Source organism: Tiliqua scincoides, chromosome 1 (genome assembly GCF_035046505.1).
Source record: "Tiliqua scincoides isolate rTilSci1 chromosome 1, rTilSci1.hap2, whole genome shotgun sequence".
NCBI lineage: Eukaryota > Metazoa > Chordata > Lepidosauria > Squamata > Scincidae > Tiliqua > Tiliqua scincoides.
The window spans coordinates 53,803,842-53,827,040 of NC_089821.1; the positions used below are offsets into that span (position 1 = coordinate 53,803,842).

General features: G+C 42.3%; 1 protein-coding gene across 1 annotated transcript in view; it reads left to right on the forward strand.

Annotated features, from left to right (window-relative positions):
* PTPRJ (protein tyrosine phosphatase receptor type J) overlaps positions 1–23,199 on the forward strand; it is a 112,964-nt gene that overhangs the window by 77,173 nt on the left and 12,592 nt on the right. Inside the window, exons 8-18 of the mRNA XM_066609649.1 lie at positions 2,201–2,461; positions 3,828–4,094; positions 6,490–6,756; positions 9,502–9,774; positions 11,817–11,948; positions 14,214–14,412; positions 14,538–14,662; positions 16,526–16,613; positions 17,672–17,713; positions 22,073–22,160; positions 22,557–22,647. Coding sequence (XP_066465746.1) covers positions 2,201–2,461; positions 3,828–4,094; positions 6,490–6,756; positions 9,502–9,774; positions 11,817–11,948; positions 14,214–14,412; positions 14,538–14,662; positions 16,526–16,613; positions 17,672–17,713; positions 22,073–22,160; positions 22,557–22,647 — 1,833 coding nt within the window. The remainder of the gene's footprint in view (positions 1–2,200; positions 2,462–3,827; positions 4,095–6,489; positions 6,757–9,501; positions 9,775–11,816; positions 11,949–14,213; positions 14,413–14,537; positions 14,663–16,525; positions 16,614–17,671; positions 17,714–22,072; positions 22,161–22,556; positions 22,648–23,199) is intronic.

Below are 23,199 nucleotides of genomic sequence, written 5' to 3' on the forward strand. Positions count from 1 at the left end.
CTCCACAGTCAGGGAATTAGAGGACAGGTCCTCTCGTGGATTGAGAACTGGTTGGAGGCCAGGAAGCAGAGAGTGGGTGTCAATGGGCAATTTTCACAATGGAGAGAGGTGAAAAGCGGTGTGCCCCAAGGATCTGTCCTGGGACCAGTGCTTTTCAACTTCTTCATAAATGACCTGGAGACAGGGTTGAGCAGTGAAGTGGCTAAGTTTGCAGACGACACCAAACTTTTCCGAGCGGTGAAGACCAGAAGTGATTGTGAGGAGCTCCAGAAGGATCTCTCCAGACTGGCAGAATGGGCAGCAAAATGGCAGATGCGCTTCAATGTCAGTAAGTGTAAAGTCATGCACATTGGGGCAAAAAATCAAAACTTTAGATGTAGGCTGATGGGTTCTGAGCTGTCTGTGACAGATCAGGAGAGAGATCTTGGGGTGGTGGTGGATAGGTCGATGAAAGTGTCGACCCAATGTGCGGCGGCAGTGAAGAAGGCCAATTCTATGCTTGGGATCATTAGGAAGGGTATTGAGAACAAAACGGCTAGTATTATAATGCCGTTGTACAAATCTATGGTAAGGCCACACCTGGAGTATTGTGTCCAGTTCTGGTCGCCGCATCTCAAAAAAGACATAGTGGAAATGGAAAAGGTGCAAAAGAGAGCGACTAAGATGATTACGGGGCTGGGGCACCTTCCTTATGAGGAAAGGCTGCGGTGTTTGGGCCTCTTCAGCCTAGAAAAGAGACGCCTGAGGGGGGGACATGATTGAGACATAAAAAATTATGCAGGGGATGGACAGAGTGGATAGGGAGATGCTCTTTACACTCTCACGTAATACCAGAACCAGGGGACATCCGCTAAAATTGAGTGTTGGGCGGGTTAGGACAGACAAAAGAAAATATTTCTTTACTCAGCGTGTGGTCGGTCTGTGGAACTCCTTGCCACAGGATGTGGTGCTGGCGTCTAGCCTAGACGCCTTTAAAAGGGGATTGGACAAGTTTCTGGAGGAAAAATCCATTTGGGTTACAAGCCATGATGTGTATGCGCAACCTCCTGATTTTAGAAATGGGTTATGTCAGAATGCCAGATGCAAGGGAGGGCACCAGGATGAGGTCTCTTGTTATCTGGTGTGCTCCCTGGGGCATTTGGTGGGCCGCTGTGAGATACAGGAAGCTGGACTAGATGGGCCTATGACCTGATCCAGTGGGGCTGTTCTTATGTTCTTATGTTCTTATCTTATGTTCTTATGAGCCCTCGTCCCACAGCTCACGTGAGAGGTCGAACAGTTGTCCTCATGCTGAGAGCAGTTGCATTGGGCCAGCACAGGCTCCAGCAGGTCTCCAGAGGGCCAGAGGCTCATTGGAGGCTGGTAGCTCCCCAAGGGCCTGATTGGGAGCTCCCGAGGGCCACAAGTGGTCCCCAGGCCAGGGTTTGGACACCCCTGACCTAAAGGGATGAGCCACACTGTATGAAAGTAGGAGGTCTTGTAGATACCCTGGCCCTGAGCTGTATAGAGCTTTATTTTTTTTAATACCTCTGTGGGCTTCAGTAAAGCTCCTTTTTGAGAAAAACCAGTCCTTGTGCACACAGGACTAGCACACCAATACGATGTACATTCAGGCATGTTGTTTTGGTTGTGGAATTTTCAATGCCGTATTTAAAACTTATGAGAGCAGTCAAAGCACAGCAATGGAGTGCCATAATGCAGATGCAATCCTTTACTTTGAATTAATTTTTTTAAACTTATTGTTGTGATACATTGTATATTTTATTATGCAGCTTAAGCCACCTTAGGGCCATATCTTATCCAATTTTCTAGTGCCAGTGCAGCTGTGCCAATGGGGCGTGCACTGCATCCTCAGATGGGAGGCAGTCACAGAAGCCTCCTCAAGGTATGGGGACATTTGTTCCCTTACCTCTGGGCTGCATTGCAGCTGCACCAGTGCTGGAAAGTTGGATAGGATTGGGCCCTTAGGCATTTGCTTTGGCATACAGGATTTGGAAACACAGGATAAAAATTCTTCCAATAAATATTTTCAAAATGTAGTAGAGCTCAACCAATAATGGGGTTTTGGCTATGCATGACTTATTTTCTACATATGTTGCTATTGCATAGCTTTCTGGTACTTTACTTCCCGCATTATTTACGCCAACTGTGGGGTAATCCTGTCACATTTTTATTTTTGTGGTTTTTTTGTTCCCTGCAGAACCACGTCCTGTCTCAGACCTCCAGGTTGTAAATGTTAATACAACTAGAGTAACTTTAAGTTGGGAAAATGTTGATAATGCGTCTTCTGAGTACTCTTACGTAGTGTTGTATACACAAAATCAAAATCCAAAGAATGTGACATCCCGAGACAAAGTTGTCACTATTGAAGAACTTGATCCAGGCACCTTTTACAACTTTAGTGTATTTCCACGAGCAGGAGACACCACAGGGGAACCAGAAATCATCAGCACGTATACAAGTAAGTCCTGAAATGTTTATCATCATCATTCTTATTGTTGTTTTGATAGCTGTGCTTAATGCGCAATGCATCTTGTCATCTTTATCTGAGAGTGCACTGAACAGATGCTTAGGGCAATCGCCGCATCAGCATCCCTACTGAGCAGAGGTGCCTGGGAACTGTGGCATGCATTACTTCATGGGCTGCTTCTGAATGAATCTGAATTAGCAATCCATTTAAAGGAAAGCCATGCAAATCCTGTGTTATAGCTTTATTATGCAGGATTTTGTAGTGCAGTGTGTTATGTCTATAACTGAATAATATTTGGCAGGTTCGGACAATATTGGTCTAGTTCATCTTTTGGAGCAGTCACCACCACCACCTCTGCAGTTCATGATAGAATGGTCCTGTGGAGGGTAACAGCAACTGTGATGTTTTGGTCTACGCAAGTAGGAATTTACACACAAAGGTTGAAATTTTAAATGGGCAAGTTCTCACATGACTGGCACAGGTGGAGACAGTACATCAAATGTGGTGGGTAGGGGCAGTCACATACCCTTCAGTGCAATTACCTCATCAATATCCTCTGAAGAAGCCTAATCTCAGTTTTTTCGGTCACACAATCCTGTGCATTTGGAAAAAACGATTGAGCAAATCTGTGGTTCAGTTTCTAAGAAATAGTTTGTTCAGGCAGGATTGAGGCGGTAAAGACACTGCTTCTTGTCTGCAAATTTAAAAACAGAGCAAAAATAAGGTTTCTGTGACCCAATTTAAATGAGATACAGTGCCAGTTAAGACAGCAAACCTGTGTGGGGTTCCAAAGAGCTATCTCTGAGATAAACCAATCTGTGTACACACAGAACTAGCACACCAATACAGTTTACGTTCAAGCATATGTTTCTTGTTGTGCGATTTTTCCATGCCATATTAAAAAATTGTGGGCGCAGTCCTAACCCCTTATGTCAGTGCTTTCCAGCGCTGGCATAGCAGTGCCAATGGGACATGTGCTGCATCCTGCAGTTGGGTGTCACTCATGGAGGCCTCCTCAAAGTAAGGGAATGTTTGTTCCCTTACCTCAGCGCTGCACTGCCCTTATGTCAGTGCTGGAAAGCACTGGCATAAGGGGTTAAGATTGCACACTGTGAGAACAGGCAAAGCACAGACACAGACTGTCACAATACACAAAGTTAAGAGATGCAATCCTTCATTTTCAAAATGTAGTAGAGCTCAACCAACAATGGCATTTCAACTCTGCCTGTAGGTTTTGTATTATTTTGTATGTATGTTGCTGTTGCGTAGCTTGGTACTTTACTTCCTGCGTTATTTACTCCAACTGTGGTATGAACCTGTCACGTTTTTATTTTTGTGGTTTTTTTGTTCCCTGCAGAACCAAGTTCTGTCTCAGGCCTCCAGGTTGTAAATGTTACTACAACTGGAGTAACTTTAAGTTGGGAAAATGTTGATAATGCGTCTTCTGAGTACTCTTACATAGTGTTGTATACACAAAATGGAAATCCAAAGAATGTGACATTCCGAGACAAAGTCGTCATTATTGAAGGACTCGATCCAGGCACCCTCTATAACTTTAGTGTATCTCCACGAGCAGGAGACAATGACACCGCAGGGGAACCAGAAATCATCAGCACTTATACAAGTAAGTCCTGAAATGTTTATCATCATCATTCTTATTGTTGTTTTGATTGATGTGCTTAATGTGCAATTTTAAAACTGAAAGAGATTCAAACAATGAAACCATTTCTAAATGTCAGTGCTGTAAATTAAGATACACAATAGTGTACAGTCACAATGCCTTTTTTGTAGCCCCACAATGAAATTCAGTGCATTCGCAATATATATGTGTCATCGCAAGACCTGAGTTCCCAATGCATCCATGTGAGTCTCTGATGTATTACTGCTATTATTATTAATATCTTGTTAAAAATAGATTATGATCATTTCCAATTTGTACACCAGATATTGGCCAATTAAAAAAGGAGCAACCTGGATCTGTTTAGAAATGTACATCAGGTATTTTCGGTCAATATCTTTAGGCTGCAATCCTAACCACACTTTCCTGAGAGTAAGCCCCATTGAACAAAATAGGACTTACTTCTGAGTAGACCTGGTTAGGATTGTGCCCTTAGTAGTGTTATTGATAAACTTAAGAGCCTTCTGGGTTAGACCAAAGGTGATTGTGTCATTTGTATACTTCCAGGATGCCCATAGGCAATCTCCTCTTACCCCATTGTGCCCCCTACCTTTCAGCAACTAGTATATTGTGGCAAACTGTCTCTAAACATGGAGTTCTTCTTTTGTCCTCATTAATAGACTGATAGAAAAATTCATTCCACTGGGTGGTTCCAAGTTCTGGTGTTACGGACACGAGAAAAAGTCTGGTGCTCAAGGCAATTTACAACAAAATTAAAACATACATAAAACAAATCTGATACATTTTCTGTATGCATACATTTGAATCTGTATCTACTCACAGCCCAACCTTGAGCTGCGCATGGCTGCAGTGGCACCAAAAATGGCTGCCACCATATCCTGCACTCTTTGGGCAGTCACCTGCGGCTCCTCGAGAGAAGGGGACTTTTGTCCCCTTCCCCGGGTAAATAGAATAGTCCCACAATGGGGCTACTCAATTCACTGCCAACGAAAAGATCCGTGGTGAATCAAGAGCCTCCATGTAGGGTGGCGAGCCCAACACGGAGGCTCTGGATCCAGTGGAGTGTCACTCCACTGGTCCCGCCTCCCTCCCTCCCGCCTCCCTTCCCCCCTGCATGCCTCTCCCCACCTCCTGCCTCCCTGTAATGCCTCCTCCCCACCCTCTCCCTGCCCTCTTCACACCTCCTCCCCGCCGCCCCCCACGCCCTCGGGGTGCCAGGTGACACAGCCTCCCCAGCCGTTGGAAGGGCTCCCAAGTACAGGCAGAGGTGGCGGTGGCGTGGCAGGCATGGTGGTGCCACCCCACAGGCATGGCGCCCTAGGGCTTTTGCCCCCTGACTCCCCCCCAGGACCACCACTACAGTGAACACCTTTCTTGTTCAGTGTCTTCTCTATCATGCTGTTCAGACACAGGCATTTCTTGAAGGCGCAAATCTCAAGAGTTTGTGGTTTTATTACAGCAGCATCTGAGTTAACTGCTCAGTGTGGCTGTTCTGTTATGATGGAGATGTTTCCTTGTTTAGTGGAGATAAGCACTAACACATAAAGTTTATGTATAGGGGTGCACAAAACACATATCCATGGAAAGGCAACAAAGTGTCTTACAGCCAAATCCTAACTAATTTTCCAGTGCAAATGTAGCTGTGCCACTAGGGCAGTCATGGAGGCCTCCTCAAGGTAAGGGAACATTTTTTTCCATACCTCAGGGCTGTATTGCGGTTGCATCCATGCTGGAAAGTTGGTTAGGTTGGACTGTGATCAGAGACTTACAATTTCCCAAACAATTTCGGTGCATGCAAGGTTCATGTGTTTTCTCTCTCAAAAACTTGTGGATGCAAATCCTCTTCATTCCCCATTTCCTCCTGCCATGGGCAGTAATGCCAATGTTATCTCAAAAGTTGTTTTCAGAAAATGCTTGGACTACACTTGGAGGCAGGGGGTGCTTTTTTGTTTTGGTTTTATTAATAACTCATTATATTCTTATTTTCTCCCATGTGTTTTTTGTTGTCTCTTTAGCCAGTGAACCGAAATAAAGTGTTTTTTTGGTTTGCTTTTTAAATAATACCAAAGAAATTTATAACTGCTTTTCACTTTAGCTTGTGCCTCCTTACTCTTTTCTATGAAAAAGCTGCTAGACTAAGTAGTCAGCTGGTTCTCATGTTGTGTGGGACACTTTGTGGCATTTACAGATCTGGGCTGTTTTTGTGCAAGGCAACAGGAGAGCTACAATCATGTTTGAACTGCCCCATGACTAAAGAATGTGACATTACCTGGGATTAAATCCTTTGCAGCATATGCAAAACAATATAATGGCCAGTTGTAAGCACTGTTTAGCATTGTATATTTCTCCATTCCAACTTGCTGTTTCTTAACCCCAACAGTTCCAAGTTCAGTTTCCAACATCAGCATTATAGAGGTCAGCACAACGGTGGTCATCTTATCCTGGAGAAATCCTGATGCTGCTTCTCATTCCTACGTCTATAGGATTCACACCAGTGGAGGAAATAGAACTGTTAACAACACATTCTCTAGTCATGATGCTACCATTTCAGAGCTAACACCTGGTACAATGTATACTTTCAACATATACTCTGTAGCAGCAGATAAGAAAACTGAAGGAAGTCCACGGGATGCAAGCATCACCACAGGTAAGCTTTTTAAATGAATATATTTCTCTTATGTGTATCTATACATGTGCTTCTGTATATATCTCAGCTGAGGGGTTTTTGGTGTGTTCTATTGCTAAACTGCTGTTTTTAATTTATATGGCTATCAAAACTAGTACATGGTTTGAACAGAAATGGTATCTCCTCTTGGCCTCAGAAAATGGGTGTGTTCCAGTTTTTCTTGGTTCCCATTCGGGTTGTATTCTGTGTAAACATTCATAGAATGATATCAGTTAACTGAGTGGTGGATTATGGGTTTTAAATAAATGGGATCCGAATAATAGTTTTTGTTCTGTTTTACCTTTTTGTTTAATACATGATTTGGGTAGATCTTTTAGTGAATTCCAGAATGAAACCCTTAAACTTCCTTATGAGTTGCTGTATAGTAGTTTAAAGCATGCTTCTGCATGTACCCACTTGGGTGCACAAACTTGTTCCAGTTACAATGGGTAGTAAGGAAAAGAACTGGCCACTGGCTTATAGCTGCAGAAATGGAAGTCACCGTTTTGCACCATTGCCACAAAAGCCAAACTATTGGATTGGCTGTTTACTTGAACTAAGGACCACTTTATGATCCCTACTCAGATGGCTTGTAGGTATGGAAATTTTGTGCAACCTGTATATGGATCGGCACAGGGGTTTGGGGAGGGTGTTCCATGGGCATTCTGGGGTGGGTGGAAGAGGGCAGGTGGACCAGTGGGCAGAACAGCCCCAGGAGCGGGGTGGGACCAACCTCCGGCACTTAAACCAGATCCTAACCCCCCCCCCCAAGTAACCCAGCTTAACACCAAGCTTAATACCCAACGATTTAGCTGGCACAAATCCGAGTAGCCCCATTGCAATGGCTAGGAGAGTGCTTGGGGTTAAAGGAAAAATATTCCCTTGCCCAAGTTGCACCTTACAGTGCATTCCTAACAATTAGTTAGGCTAGCACAAGTCCCAGGAGGGTTGCAAACGTGCCGTGAAGTACATTTTCACCTCCTCAGGAGCAAGCTGCGCCAGTGCGCAGAGGTGCGCTGGCACATGGAGGCTGAATCCAGCCTCCATGGTGGCTTGTGGAGTGAGTCTCTGGGGTGGGCGCAGAAGAGCTGGGAGGAAGGTGTTCCGCGGTGGGGGGAGGGCCAGCAGTGGGTGGCATGGAGTAGGAGGCGGGGCTTGGATCTGGCTGTTATGCCAGATCCCAACCTCCGCAAGCAACACACAATGGTTTGAAGCCGCTTCACTTTCCTTGGACTTGTGCCACCTCCTGAAGTGGCACAAGTCCGAGGAGGCCCATAGGGACTGCAGTGGCTTTCCCAGGGGTAAGGGGAAGAGTTTCCCCTTACCTTCGGCTGAGCCACTGTGGAGCTCTATCTCGCCCTGGATACAGCGCAAGCCTCCTGGCTTGTCTGTTCCAGCGCAAGATAGAATTGACCCATAGTCACCTCCAACCCTGTGCTGGTTACAGCGCAGACCAGCTGGCCTGCTTGTTCCAGTGCAGGTTAGGACTGGGCTGTATGTAAAGTAACTGTTAATGTATCTGCTTGCACAAGTCCAAGAAGCCCTGTGTGGAGGGTAAAGGCTCAGGAGAGGAAATAGGATATGGTGTAAGACAGCACCCCTGATCATGCCCCCTCTCAGGCCTGATCCGTCCCCTTTCTGCCCTAACTCTGCCCTCCCCCACCCCTGCACCACTTGGAGCTCCTACCTGCTCTTTAGGGTGCTGCTCTGGATCTGACACTGGTGGGATGATGCAGGCCTTCCCACCTGCGCAGCCTGCCTGCAGGCTGCTCCACACATGCTTTACGGCAGTGGTTCCCAACCCACAGAGCCCACAGACCACTGATGCAAAAATTGGAATTGCTGTGGACCACATCCAACCCCCTGCACTCAATGAATACAATTAAATTTGGAATAATTGGAGATTTATTAGATGTATTATATTCAGAGAAGATTTGTTGGTTGCTGCTTTCATTGTCAGCTGCAACTGCAAGGCAGTCTGTTCTGCGCCCTCTCTGGTGGTCCATGGGGAAGTGTCTCCCAAGCAATTACTCCCCCATGGACTATTAGAGAGGGCGGAGAATGTACAAACCATAGCTACAGCCGATACTTGTGATTTTTCCCCCCCTGAGACCTCACAGACCACTTTTCAGAGTCTCACGGACCACCTGTGGTTTATGGACCATGGGTTGGAGACTAGTGCTTTACAGCATGTTTGTGGTGCCTTAGGCCAGTGCCGTGGTCACCATGCCAGAGGAAACCTCTTTTTCTAATTTAAGTTTGATGTGTGCCAATACATGGATCAGAACCATATTCAGAGTGCAATCCCAAATTTGATTGCACTCTGAATATCTGACTGATCCTTATATTTGGCATACATCATACTTAAATTAGAAAAAACAGTTTCAATTGTGTGTTTTTTTCCTGGTTTAGTATACTTGGGCTGGAAATGATTTGGTAATTTACATAATCTATCATCTAGAAATTTTATTTTATCCAAGTTCAAGTTGCCCATTCTCCTTGTGCAACAATGTGATGTTGGAACTTTTCTGCTTTATTCTATCTGATTTGCTGGGATGAAAGACCTGGAACCAAGTTATATGGAAATGACATGTAAAAAAGCAGAGCAGGAGGAAATAAGGAGTTTGATAAATGGAATAGTACAGAGCAAAGTAATATATATATATATTTCTCAATAGCCAATGTGACTGGTACACTTCTTTGCCTCCTCTACTCTTTTTATTGTAGATCCAGAATCAGTGGGTAAACTGGATTGTACATTAGTGTTCAAGAAACCAGAATTATATCTAAACTGGAGTAGACCAGCTGGAAGATATGATAATTTCAGTATGAAAATCTGCAATGAGAATTGGACCAAAGTGAACTATTATACCGCAGAGCAACAGGCCACCACATTAACAAATTTGAATTACTTTACCAACTACAATGTTAGCATTGTAACCCATTCATTTATGAAGAAGAGCATTCCTCGAGAAGTTACATGCCTCACAAGTATTGGTGGTAGGTACAAAGTCTCTTCTTATCTGACTTGATGGGGGGGGGGGTAAGAAGATTAGTTCTTGGAGAGAGGATAATCATGGATAGCAATTTATGTATTGCAGAACCACTGGCATTGCATGTAAATTGTCATTTTACAGTTTAAAGTGTGTACATGAGAACTTCTGCGTATGTGATTTGGGGTTGTGTGGTTTGATTTGTTAAAAAAAAAAAGTTAATTTAATTGTTATGAGAACTGCTTTGTCCCTTGCAGCTTTCCACTAAAAAAATTGCTTGACTGGAGATTGAGTCTTATCAGCTGTTTGTCCATTGCCCCCCAAACCAATGTTTGATGATGTGCCAGCTTATTCATTTCAGTTCCCACCCCCTTCTAGAGTCTTGGGATGAATAATAATAGTTGAAAATAAAACAATAGAAGTAGAGTAGCAGAATAGTTTGCTTAATTCTGGCAGTTGAATGTCAGCCCAATAGGAGAATCTTGCAGCTGTTCCAGAAAACATTAAGCTTGGGTTTTGAGGAATTTCTAGGGCAGTGGTTCCCAAACTTGTGAGCCGTGGCTCCCTGGGAACCCATGGAAACCAGCCAGGGGAGCCATGGAATCCTCGCAAAACCCACTGCCCTATACTGTGTACAGGGTTGTAGCCCTAGTGAGAAGCTGTGGCCCATGGCACAGTAGGTCAAGGAAGCCACCATTCAAAACTGTTTGGGAATCACTTAGTGGAAAAGAGTCTCACCATGAAAGTTTCTCTATATACTGTTGAAGTTTGAACTTGGTGTAAAGGTTAATAAAACTTTCACAGCAGAATGATGGTTCCTGTTTATTACTGCCTTTGTTGTTTCTGTGCTTATTTTCTTATAGCCCAATCCTATGCATGTGTACTCCGAATTAAGCCCCATTATAGTCCAAGGGGCTTACTCCCAGGTAAGTGAGGATTGCTGTCTGAGGCTGCAATCCAGTGCATAATTACATGGGAGTAAGTCCCACTGAATTCAGTGGAACTTATTTCTGAGCAGACAAGCATAGGATTGTACTGTTAATTTGGCAAATGTCTACCATAATTGAAATTTGCCAGTTGGAGATGCTATATATAATGTAATATAGAGCACCTGAAGATCTAGGGATGATCTGCAAGCTACAGCATCCATGCTATGCACCTCCTTGTTGCAGTGCTACTTACCACGTGCAAACTTAACATAATATGGTCTTTGTGCCATTGACATGCATCCCTTTCAGCTGCTGAGGGGTGTGCAGCCTCCATACAAAACATAGTGCAATGCGAATGGCAGCTTGCTAAACTCATTAACAGCCCAGTCCTAATTTCTTGCACTGTGATCCGGCAGTGTTGGAACAGCCTCTGCTGTATTCAGCACAGGAAAAGAGGCTGTTGGATGTCTCCCTGAGGTAAGGGAACACATGTCCCCTCACCCCGGTAAAAGCCCAGCAGCTGCAATGGGGCTACTCAGCCTGTGCCAGCAAAATTGCTGGCACAAGTCTGAGCAGCCTCACGTTGGGATTTCAGGGCTGGAAGGGGGGTAGGATATGATGGTAGCATTCCCACACCTCCCCACCTCATTACATCCCCTCCCTGCTCCCTTTCCACTCTCCCCCTCACCTCCACTGGTCTGTGTGGAGCTTATCGGCTCCAACATGCACTGGCCCTCCACTGGTGCCAGCAGAACAGTGCAGGCCGTCCACACAATCAGTGGCACCACTGTCGATTGTGCTGTTACAATGTACATTGCAGTACATTTGTGACAGTGTGCTTGCTCTGCTGGCACTAACACGAATAGGATTGTACCATAAGAATCACTGGGGACCAAAGCCACCACTACAGAGAAGGTATTTTAGCCAGTCTCAAAATTGTTGATGTAATATATCTAACTAGGTTGCTCATTGTCCATTCAAGCTGTTGTGGTTGTTGTTGTTAATGAAGATCAAGCACAGCATTGTGTTTCTTCAAAAAGAGGTTTGAGTACCTTTTTAACAGCTGCTTTCCTCTCTTTTCATAACTTGATAAACTCAGTGCTACATCTCTGTTTTTCAGATCCTCCACCTTTAACTGATTCCCCTGTTGTTGTGGCTACCACTTATAATTCTTTGAAAGTTCAGTTCAATAGTTTTGATTCATCTCATGGACCCTTAAAAGCATATGCCATAATAATCTCAAAATCACCAGGTAAAAATGTTGTTTATTAAGGTCTATACCAATGTTCCTCAATCAGTGGTACTCATACCACCGGTGGTAATGGAGGTGTTGTCCAGTGGTACTCGCAGGACCTCCAGACCCCTGCCGCTTGGCAGCTAGATCAGCAATGCAATGTGACAGGCAGTGATCAGAAGCTTGACTTGGCATTCAGAGCTCCAGCATGCTCAGAAAAGCCCTCTTGTTCGTCCAAAGTTTCTTACTGGTGTTTGTTGTGTTGCATCTGACCCCCCAATCCAGAAGTAACTGGTGAGGAGCAGTATCTCCAGTAGGTGGACCATGTAGAGTGGAGTAGTGGGGGACAAACATTGAGAAACACTGATCTATACATTAAAAACTGAGAGTTCTGCACCCTCCTTTTTTGTTTTAAAACAGAGTTTGAAAATTAGATTTTGAGCCAGAGTTTAGGTTCATTACGTTCAAGCATCATTTTTTGTTGTTTCTCAGTTAGGAGCACTGTTGGGTAGCTGTGGGTATTGCATGCATTAAGGCTGTTCTCCCTGCAGTAATGACTACCCACTAAGATATTCTGCTGCTGGTGTTGGAATGTTGCATGAAAGGAAATATCTACGTGTGTGTGTTCTTTGATTTGGAAGGACCCTTTAATATTAAAAGAGTTTAGCCTAAAATAGTGTTGTGGTATATCATGGCATGTGGTATAGTGATGTAGGGGAATCATAAAGGGAGGTTTGGTTGAGATGGTAGATTCTTGGCACCTGTCTGCCCGATTAAGTTAGAACCCCATCAGAGCTCAGGCCTAATTTTAATTTGATCTATTTCTCTGCTTAGTTAGGAAGTTAAAAATCAGTCTTTTGCCACTTGGGTTGTTCTTGCTTGTGCAGTCTTTGAACTCGTGAGTGTTTGTCCTCATGTCTCCTTAGGGTCATGTAAATACATAGCTTGCATCTGTTGTTCTAGCAACAACAGTTATTGTGAGACTCAACAAGAATATATGTCTTTTGTTGGTCAATTATGTTTCAACCATGTTGGAATCTTAAGATTCTGATGAACTCCCATGGAGTGCTTGAGAATGCCAAGGGAATTGCTGAGGAATATGAGACCACCTCTCCAGAGGCCTGGCCATATGCATGAACATTTCTCTGTGTCTCCTGTCTCCATCAGGAGGAGGGAGTTGGGAAGCCATTCCCAGATGAAGCACAATCAAAGTTAGAGAAGACAGAGCTGGTGGGAACCAGCAAATCAGTGCTAAGAGGGGGCCATTTATTTGACTTCCTCAGAGCCCAGATATTCATTCAAGCATCCAGGGCATTGGATACTTTTTTCTTCCTTGGGGGAAAAAAAAAAATCACCCATTATGTTGTCTGGGCTATATGTCAGTTCATGTTGACATCTCAAGATCCTGGTCCAGTGCTCTCTTGGTGTTCAGTAAAACAAAGGACTTGGACAACAAAAGGGCAATATGCCCAATTTAAGACAGTCTCTACTAAGAAACTTTTTTTTATCCCAAGCAGCTCAGGACTCTGAAGGAAATTACTTTTGGGTTTAGTACACTCTGGAGAGTAGTATACATGCCATTTATAAGATTTAATAAGCCAATTTTCTTTTAAAATTTGCACTTTAGCCTACATTGCTCAGAAAGATTTAAACATAAAATTTTGTGCCAGTATGAAACTGATACACATTTTAACCATCCAAAGATTTACCAGAACAATGACAACTATAATAAATAGGAGAGTATTCAACAACAGTATATATTTCATTCAGTCTATTTCAGACAATGGGAGTAAGTAATGGGAGTTCAATGGCCTATTGAACTCAGTGAGGCTTACCTCTGAGTAGACATGCATAAGATTGGACTGTAAGTCCTGTTGATGTCACTGTCAATCCCATTAACTTTCTTAGGCTGCAATGTAACCACACTTTCCTGAAAGTAAACCCCATTGAACAAAATAGGACTTTCTTCTGAGTAGACCTGGTTAGGATTGTGCCCTCAGTTAACTAAACTTTCTCAGACTAACTAAACTTGGGCCACATCCCACAAGGTTTCATTTTCTGGAAGTAGCTGGTGAATATTTGACTGCTAACATGCTTCAACACCATAGATGCCACCTAGTCACACTGCCTCATTTTTTAAAAGGCAGCGTATCAATAATATACAGGGTGTTCACAAAAACACTCCCTGATTTCAAACAGGTATAGCATGCAAATCAGGGAGTGTTTTTGTGGACACCCTGTATATTCAGATTTTGCTTTTTAATATTTTTTTTTCCCTTATAGGTATAAACCTTAATGAGTCCTTGAAATATACATATAATGATTTCATGAGTAAGAAAGCAGATGCTTATGTTGCGCACGTCACAGATGTAAACAAGCGTTCGTCCCTCTCCAACAGTCAGCATCTTGATATTCTAGTAGGAAGTGGATCCAAAACGCATGGCTATATCAATGGGCAGTTAGAGCCTCTTGGTTCATACAGGTATCTTTTAAATGAAATTTCTCGTTCTGTTTTTCTGAATCTTTTATTGGACCAAAACCCATCTGAGAAATGAGTGCTCTGCATTTCTCACCAAACCATTATCTTTCTCCCCCACCTTTCAACAGGGCATGTGTTGCTGGTTTCACTCATATTGACTTTGTGAAGGAGCCTACTGAACTCATCGATGCAGAGACAAGTTATTTCTCATTTTCACCCATTTCTGACGTTGTCACCCTACCTCAGAATCCAGGTACAATTTACAGTTGTTGTGAACCCAATTTGTTCCTCCTTTTTAAGACCCTTGGTCTAACTATCCATTCACTTAGATTAGGAAGAAGATAGGTACATGGCTTTGTAGTGAAATTCTTCTTTATTCTTAAGATAACGTAACAGGAAGGTTTGCTGGATAAATTTTATATATAGGATAATGCATGCCCATGCCTATGAGTTCATATGCTAAGACTGCAGTCCTTAACACGCTGACCTGGGAGTAAGTCTTGCTGTACTCAGTGGTGTTTATTTCTGAGCAGATGTGCATAAAATCACACTATAAAAGAGTCACTCACAAGATCAAGCATAATGGGCATTATCAGGCTTTGGGTGTTCTTTGTAATTGTGTACCTATATGTCTGCATAATCCACTTTCTGGAGATCCTACTTCCATTTGCTTAATTTAGGATTCTGCTTTACCTGCCTTAGCATAAACTACTATAGGTTGGGCATCACTTATCCAAAGTGCTTGGGTTCAGAAGAGTTTTGTATTTTGGATTTTTCCATATTTTAGAATACTTGCATTTATATAATGAGTGATATTGGGGATGGGACCCAAGTCTAAACACAAAATTCATTTGTTTCATATACCCCTTATACACATACCCTGAAGGTAATTTTATACAACATTTTCAATAATTTTGTGCATGAAACAAGGTTTGTGCATGAAACACAGTTTGTGATTTTATTTCTTTAGGCAAAAAAAAATTATATTACTCAAAAATGTTCTGTATTTTGGAATATTTCATATTCTGGAATTGAGATAAGGGGTACTCAACCTGTATAAGCATCATAAGCAATTAAAATGATTTGCAAACTGCTGAAACAAAGCCCTGGTTTCATTCAAACAAAGTGGTTTGATTTTAATATATGCCCCCTCCATATGTGTAAACGATTTGTACCACATCTCCAACATGCGTCACCACATGTAGGTCATATCCTGCCATGTTTTGGGAGAGTTAGAGCCCAATCCTGAGCTCTTTAGTGCCAGCAGTACGAGTGTACCACTGGTACTGGGTGTCGTAGATGTACCATAAGGCATGTTGCAACACCCACAGAGGAGGGCCACTGGCGCTGGGCCAGCACCAATCGCTGCTGAGCCTCAGCGTCTCTCAGAGGGCCAGCCGGTGCTCCAGCAGTGCCAACCGACTGTAAGTAGTATTGGGGGGAGGGGGGAGGCAGGGAGTGAGTAGAATGGGGCAGGGGGAGGCTCTGGAGCAGAGGAGGAACTGGGGCGGGAGGGGGTGGAACTGGCAGAGCTCTGTTCTGCTGGATGCTGGAAGGCCCAACACGGAGTCTCTCAAGTATGCGCCGGCAAAATAGCTGGCGCAGACCTGAGACGCCCCATTGCAGAGCTTGGGGTTTTCCCGCAAGGAGATGTCCGGCGGCTGCCACAGGGCCGCAGGATGCAGTGGTAGCTGCTTTGGCAGCGGTGGTGCCTTTAAGATTGGGCTGTTAGTTACCATCTTGATACCCATTTGCTTCAATGATTTCCTTTTAAGTTGACGTTGACTGGAAGTACTGGAATATGCTAGATTTTTTCCCCAGATTGCTTCAGATGTGATGACATGTAAATCTTTTCCTCAATTTTGTTGGAAAAGATTTATATAATCCATTTGAATTAGTAATTACACAGTTTGCTAAAGTTTATTCCATATTTAAAGAAGGACAACCAAGCAAAAATCTCTGCTCCAAATAAACTGAATTGCTGCTAACTGGAAATACCATACTAGCAGATGGTTGTGGAACTGTAGTAGCACTTACGATCTTTTAGAACTTCTTGTAGTGATTATTGTCTTGTTTATGACCTACCCTCATGAAATGTTTTCTGTTCCTTTTTAAGCTGTCATCACAGGAGCTGTTTGTGGATGTCTCCTGGGTGCTGCTGCTATTGCTGTAGTCGTGGGTTTCATCTTCTGGAAAAAAAGAAGGTAGCACAACACTAGCTATTCAATTATTATTTACAAATACACCCTTCTGTTTATTGTTTCATTATGCAGGCCTTGTCTGCTTCTGTTGAAACCTGTGATCTTTTAAAAGACTGGGTATATCTGCACTAAAAATTTTAACCCATTTTAAACTTGTTTAGCTGTCATGACTCCAAACCAGGGAATACTGTGATTTGCAGTTCTACCAAGAGACTAACAATTGCTACTAGAGAATTATCAGCACTCTTGCCGAACCCAGATTTCAAAATTCCTCGGAAAAAACCAGGATAATTCTGCCAGTTTCTTGACTGTGTGCAGTATTGATGTGTCCTTAAATAAACTCTGAGGGTTTGAAAGTATTCCTGAAACTGGGAAGTTCCCATTCCAAAAATGTAATGCCATGATGTCCACTTTCAACATGAAAATAAGAAATACACTTTGCCAAAGCAATGACTGGTTTTGGGACACCAGGAGGACTTTGTATTTGTAAATATTTGTATTCTTAGAGACTTGTAAATATTTGTATTCTTAGGAAATCAGTTTGATTTTCATAATAGCAGTCTAGACAAAATTGCCCCACAGTCAGGTTGACCTGAGAACTTTCTACTTTCATATGTAGCCTGGCTGGCTTACTTCCTAGAAAGATCTGGATTCTCTGCTCCACAGTTCTTTCTGGCAAAGTATAATAGGACAAGGGTACAATCCTAACCAGCTTTCCAGCACTGGCTGTGGCAGTGGGGCATGTGCTGCATCCTGCAGTTGCAGGAGGAGCAAGTCACAGAGGCCTCCTCAAGGTAAGGCAGTGTTTGTTCCCTTACCTCATAGCTGCATTACACTTACCTTGGTACTGAAAAGTTGGTTAGGATTGTGCCATAAGTGGTTTATTTTTCAGGGGGAGGTGGGTAGATGTGGCAGAGGATGCTGATACTTGCCAATCTTTCATAGATAGAATTATTGTATATCTATTAAAATCACATATTGCTTATAAATAGGGATTTATGGAGGGCTGTGTGTTTGCTTTGGAACTAAACAAATCTTTTTTAAAATCTTTAATTCTTCAGGAAACGTAGAAGAAATAATGATGTGATATTTACTCCAATTGAGTGAGTCTCTCTTGTATATATTTTATGCATTTAAAGAAATGTTTTTTATTTGAGCGTAAGCCACCATAGGTGGCATTGTTAAAAAAGCAAGATAGGGTAAAAAAATTGTAAACATTTTTAAAACCACCAAAGAAGTTAAAATTGAACTGACCTCAGTTCTGAGGATGCAGTCAATTTTTGGAATCTCTGCTCTTACATTGCCTTCTGTCTTCGCTTCATTAAAAAAGGGGACGGGAGTTGCATAAGTTCTGGAACAATTTTAGTGCTTTTAGGGCATAATCCTGCCCTTCACTTGGGCCACTGCAAGTCCCTTGCACCGGCCCAGGAGGGTAGCAAACATGCCATAAGGAACAAGGCTCCACAACGACTGAGCAACCAAGCCTTGAGTCAGCGTGGCTAGGCCAACGCAAGGCTCTGAGGTAGGCAGGGAAGGGGCGGGAGGGAGACGTTCCTGGGCGGGGGGTGGGCAAATGGTGGGTGGCCCAGGGTGGGCAGGCAAGAAGCAGGAGGTGGGTTCTGGCAGTTATGCAGGAACCCAACCCCTGGGGAGATCAGAGCAGCTTGAAGCCGCTCCGCTCTCCTCAGACTTGTGCCACCTCAAGAGGTGGCACAAGTCCGAGGAAACCCGTAGGGGCAAGGGTGCCTTACCCAGAGATAAGGGGAACAGTTTCCCCTTGCCTCTGGCTGTGCTGGATACAGCGCAAGCCTCCTGGCTTGCCTGTTCCAGCACAGGGTAGGATTGCGCCCTAAAAGTATGTTAGGGCATTGCATCTTTCGGAGGTTCAGATATACCTGTATTAATGTTGTTTGTTTTTAGTTGGTGTTCTTATACTACACATGCGCATTGCAAACTAAATTTTCTTTTTTTTAATTAATTTTTTTATTATTTTCCAAAATAAAAACAAACAACAAATATAAACAAACACATAACAAACACAGACTCAATACACAACACCAAAAAACACACAAAAACATACCGTTGAAGAGTGCAGGCAATCATATATCAATATATCTAATCAATCAATACATATCTTCTAATCTTGTTCCTCTTCTAGTTTAACCTCTTAATATCACTTATCTATCATATCATATCCTGTATAATATATCATGTATACAATATATTCATCTAAATGCCCTGTCTTATACATCTACAACTTCATTTTCAACCAAGCATAAATGGTCTCCATTGCTCTATCTGTGTCGGTTTACGCTGTTGATCCAAAATATCTGTAAGCCTATCCATTTCCACCACATTCGTTATTTTCTCTATTAATTCATCTTTCGTTGGAATTTTAATATCTTTCCAGTATCTAGCATATAAAATCATTGCAGCAGTTAATATCATAATAACTAAATACACATCATTTTCTTTATCTATAATATCTAAGGTGATATTAAGCAAAAATAACTCTGGTTTCAGTGGTATCATAAATCCAACAATCTTTTGTATTAGATTTCTTACCATTTTCCAGTATGTTTGCATTTTTTTACACGTCCACCACATATGATAAAACATCCCTTCTTCATATTTACACTTCCAACAATTGTTTGATATGTTCTGATTCATTTTTAGCAGTTTTACTGGTGTCATGTACCATCTATAAAACTTTATATATATTTTCTTTAAAATTTGTTGCTCTAGTGAATTTTATATTATATTTCCAAATCTGTTCTCATTGTTCTAATGTAATATTATGGCCTATATTTTGTACCCATTTTATCATACATTCTTTTATTGTTTCTTCATGCATCTCAAAATCCAATAGGAACATATACATTCTTTTGATATATTTTTCTTTTGTTTCTAAGAGTATTCTATCAAATGGTGTCTGTTCTGAATAGAATCCTTCTTGTTTATCTTTCCCAAATTTTGAATCAAGTTGCAAGCGAGTCCACCAGTCCATCTCCACACCCTGTCTTAACAGTTCTTCTTTTGTCTTTAATTGCCCATCTTTCTTCAATAAACTTTCATATCTAAGCATTTTTGTTGTCTCTAATCACAGGCACTCCAAGCTCTCTACAGGAAAACAAAACTGAACGTTTCAAAGCAAAGTTTATATTCCAAAACGATTAATTTGTAATCTAACGAGTTTTAGATTTGTAAAGTTAGAGTTATGCTCTCATATTTCCATAACAAGCTCGGCAGGTCTCCTGCAAAGCTTCTTCTCACACAAGCAAACAAATGAGCGGAGAAAGCCTCCCCTCTCTTCCTCTTCCCAGAGGGGGAAAACCTGCCCCTCCTTCTTCCCTTGGGCAAAAGCTTAATCAAGCAGTCAATTAATCAATCAATGCCAGACACATACAATGGAACAACACTCACTTAGTTCTTCCAACATCTTTCCCTGCTTGGGGCCTTCAGCTTAGTTTCAGCATGAATCCTCACCAACACCGACACTGATGGCTGGGTTCCCTTGGAGAAAAAACAGCCCCTAGCTGGGCCCTTCCTCTCCGAAACTATACACCATCTGTAGGATCGAATCTCTCCTGATCACAGATCCTTGGATCTCCTCAGACCCTTGGTTTTATGGGAGGAAATAGCATGCTTTCCCAAGAGCTTTCAAGAGCTCAGAAATGCACAGCCATTCAGTTGCCTCTGGCCCCACCCCCCTCCAACTGCAAACTAAATTTCTGAAGTTGTGAGGCCAATGGTGTTCTGTTGCACTGGTATATAGATACTGAAAGGTATGCAAAGGGAAAGAAACTGAGAGAAATAATCAGTTGGCAATAACTTAGCTTCAGTTATGCAGAAGATGAACTTTAAGCTGTGTTTTTGCTCCTTTACTTTATTGGGTGCATCACAGTAGGGAGTGCTGTGTAATCTTCTCTAAATCTAGGAGTTTTGTATAAGACAGTTCAGAAGCTGCAAGTGGTGCAGAATGCGGCAGCCAGGGTGGTTGCTGGAGCTAGGCAGCTTGATTCTGTCTGTCCGCTGCTTCAGCAACTGCACTTGGCTGCCCATTCGTTTCCAGGCCCAATTCAAGGTGCTGGTTTTGACCTTTAAAGCCCTTCACAGGTTAAGAACATAAGAACACCCCCACTGGATCAGGCCATAGGCCCGCCCAGATTCCTGTATCTCACAGCGAACCACCAAATGCCCCATTTGGGGCCAGTTATGCGCCTTTTCCCATATATTCCTACCCCTGCTAATTGGGCAAGAGGGACTTTTTCAAGTGGGTGCTCCTTTTTTTAGCAAGGGGAGAGTAACTGGCCCGCCTCACCCCAGCACTGTCTGTTCTAGTGGCTGTCTGCTGGTATTCATTTGCATCTTTTTAGATTGTGAGCCCTTTTGGGACAGGGAGCCATTTAGTTATTTGATTTTTCTCTATAAACCGCTTTGTGAACTTTTAGTTGAAAAGCAGTATATAAATACTGTTAATAATAATAATAATAATAATAATAATAATAATAATAATAATAATAATAATAATAATAATATTCCTCTTAGGTCATCTGAGGGGCTTTCCTGCAAGTGCCACCTTTCTCCCCAGTTAGGGGGATGGTGGCACAGGGGCAAGCCTTCTCGGTAGTAGTGCCACAATTATGGAACTCGCTGCCAGGGGAATTAAAATCTACCCCCTCTCTCATGGTGTTTTGGCGAGGGCTTTAAAACATTTTTGTTTTGTTTGGAATTGCTGCCTCCTGTGCCTCTGTAACAGTTCCTTGAATGTTTTTGCCCTTCTCCAATTGCTGTTTTTCCCCTCTATTGTATTTCCAGTTTATTTTCTATTGTTATATTGTACAATATTGTTATATTGTATCGTATCTTTTATTCTGTTGTATATGGTGTGTGTGCATGTGTGTGTATTTTAATCTATAAATTGTAAGCTGGCTTGGGCATCTGCTTCAGCAGAGGAAAGGTGGAGAAAAATCTTTTAAATAAATAAATAAATGTAATTTATTTAGCTCCTTTCATAAATGTTATAACTAATGGGTGTAATTTTTTTTCTTTCTCTGCTCTTTCTTCTCCAGACCTAAAAAGTAAGTAAATAATTTACTATCCTTTGGATAGATAATATCACTGCTGACACTAATGTCTCCCATTGTGTGTTATATTTCTGTTTAGCTTTCAACAATTGTTTAATGTTTGTTGCTTGCAAATACATTTGCATTATGAACTGTCTGTGTTTAACTCTTCAACTACCAAGGTATTTTCTTGTTTTGTAAATTGAGTTTCTGTGGTGTCTAGTTCTCAGCTATATTCTGCAACATAGTATACAAGCCAAGTTGTTGTGTTTGGAAACTTATGGGACAATGAAGCAGTTAATCCTTAATGCACTGCAGCAACTTTTGTGTAGTCACTATATATATCAGACAGTGGGTGAACACACAAAATGAGGTGGCTCTTTTTGTTTCTCGCAGATCAAAATTACTTAAAGTTGAAAACTTTGAGTCTTACTATAAGAAACAAAAAGCTGATTCAAACTGTGGATTTGCAGAAGAGTATGAGGTAAGTCTTGTAAATTTTCTTAGCTTTCTGTCTGATATGTCAATTTTTGAGTTTCTTCGCTTAAATTCTGCCCTCTGCAGAGGTAGTGTTAAGACCATCCCACCTTCACTACACAGTGGTACAAAATGAATGTGTGCCTTGGTTGCAAGTTCCTGCCACCTGAAAGGCTCCTATATTCTGAGGGGGGGGGGGGGGTTTGAATGTTTAAAGTGCCAAAAAGGAACAGTGAATAGGCCATGCTCAATGCAAAAAGATAAGCCTACCTAAAAATTAGGACAGCTGAATTAGACTCTCCCCTTGATCCAGTGATGTCTGTGTGTCATAAGGCCAAGTGTTCAACATAGTTTGCATGCCTTGAGACAAAATCATGTTGAATTACTTCTTTTTTAAACATAGGATCTAAGAATGGTTGGTGTAAATCAACCCAAATTTGCAGCTGAACTTACAGAGAACAAAGCAAAAAACAGATACAACAATGTCTTACCATGTAAGTTCCTTGGCCTTGTTTTTCTGTTTACTGTACTACACCTAAATGTGTCTTGAGCATTAGCACTCCGCTAAGCATTCTCTTCTTGGGTGAACCACAACTTCTGCCCTTGACTCCTCTTGGGAACCCTTCCCTGTGGGAGGAGTTGGAATGCTGTCATGCTTTTCATTTCTGTTTCATCTTTTGTAGGTTTTGTTTGATATGTTAATCATGCTTTTAAACAAATATGCTTTTACACACGCTTGTAGAAAGGGAGAGTATACATTCAATCACTTGGGAAATGAGCATTGTGAATTTTCACATTAATCTACTTCATTTGCTTAAGGAAGAAACGTCCTTATACCAAATCAGACCGCTGGTTCATCTAGCTCAGTACTGTTGACTCTGCCTGGCAGAAGTTAACCAGGATTACAGACAAGGGTCATTCCCAGCACTAACTGAACATGCCAGGGATTGAACGTGGGACCTTTTGCATGCAAAGTGTGCTATGTTGCTGAGCCAAAGCCTTGCCCTTCAACCATTTGGATCTGATAGAGAATGCCATTTTAGCTC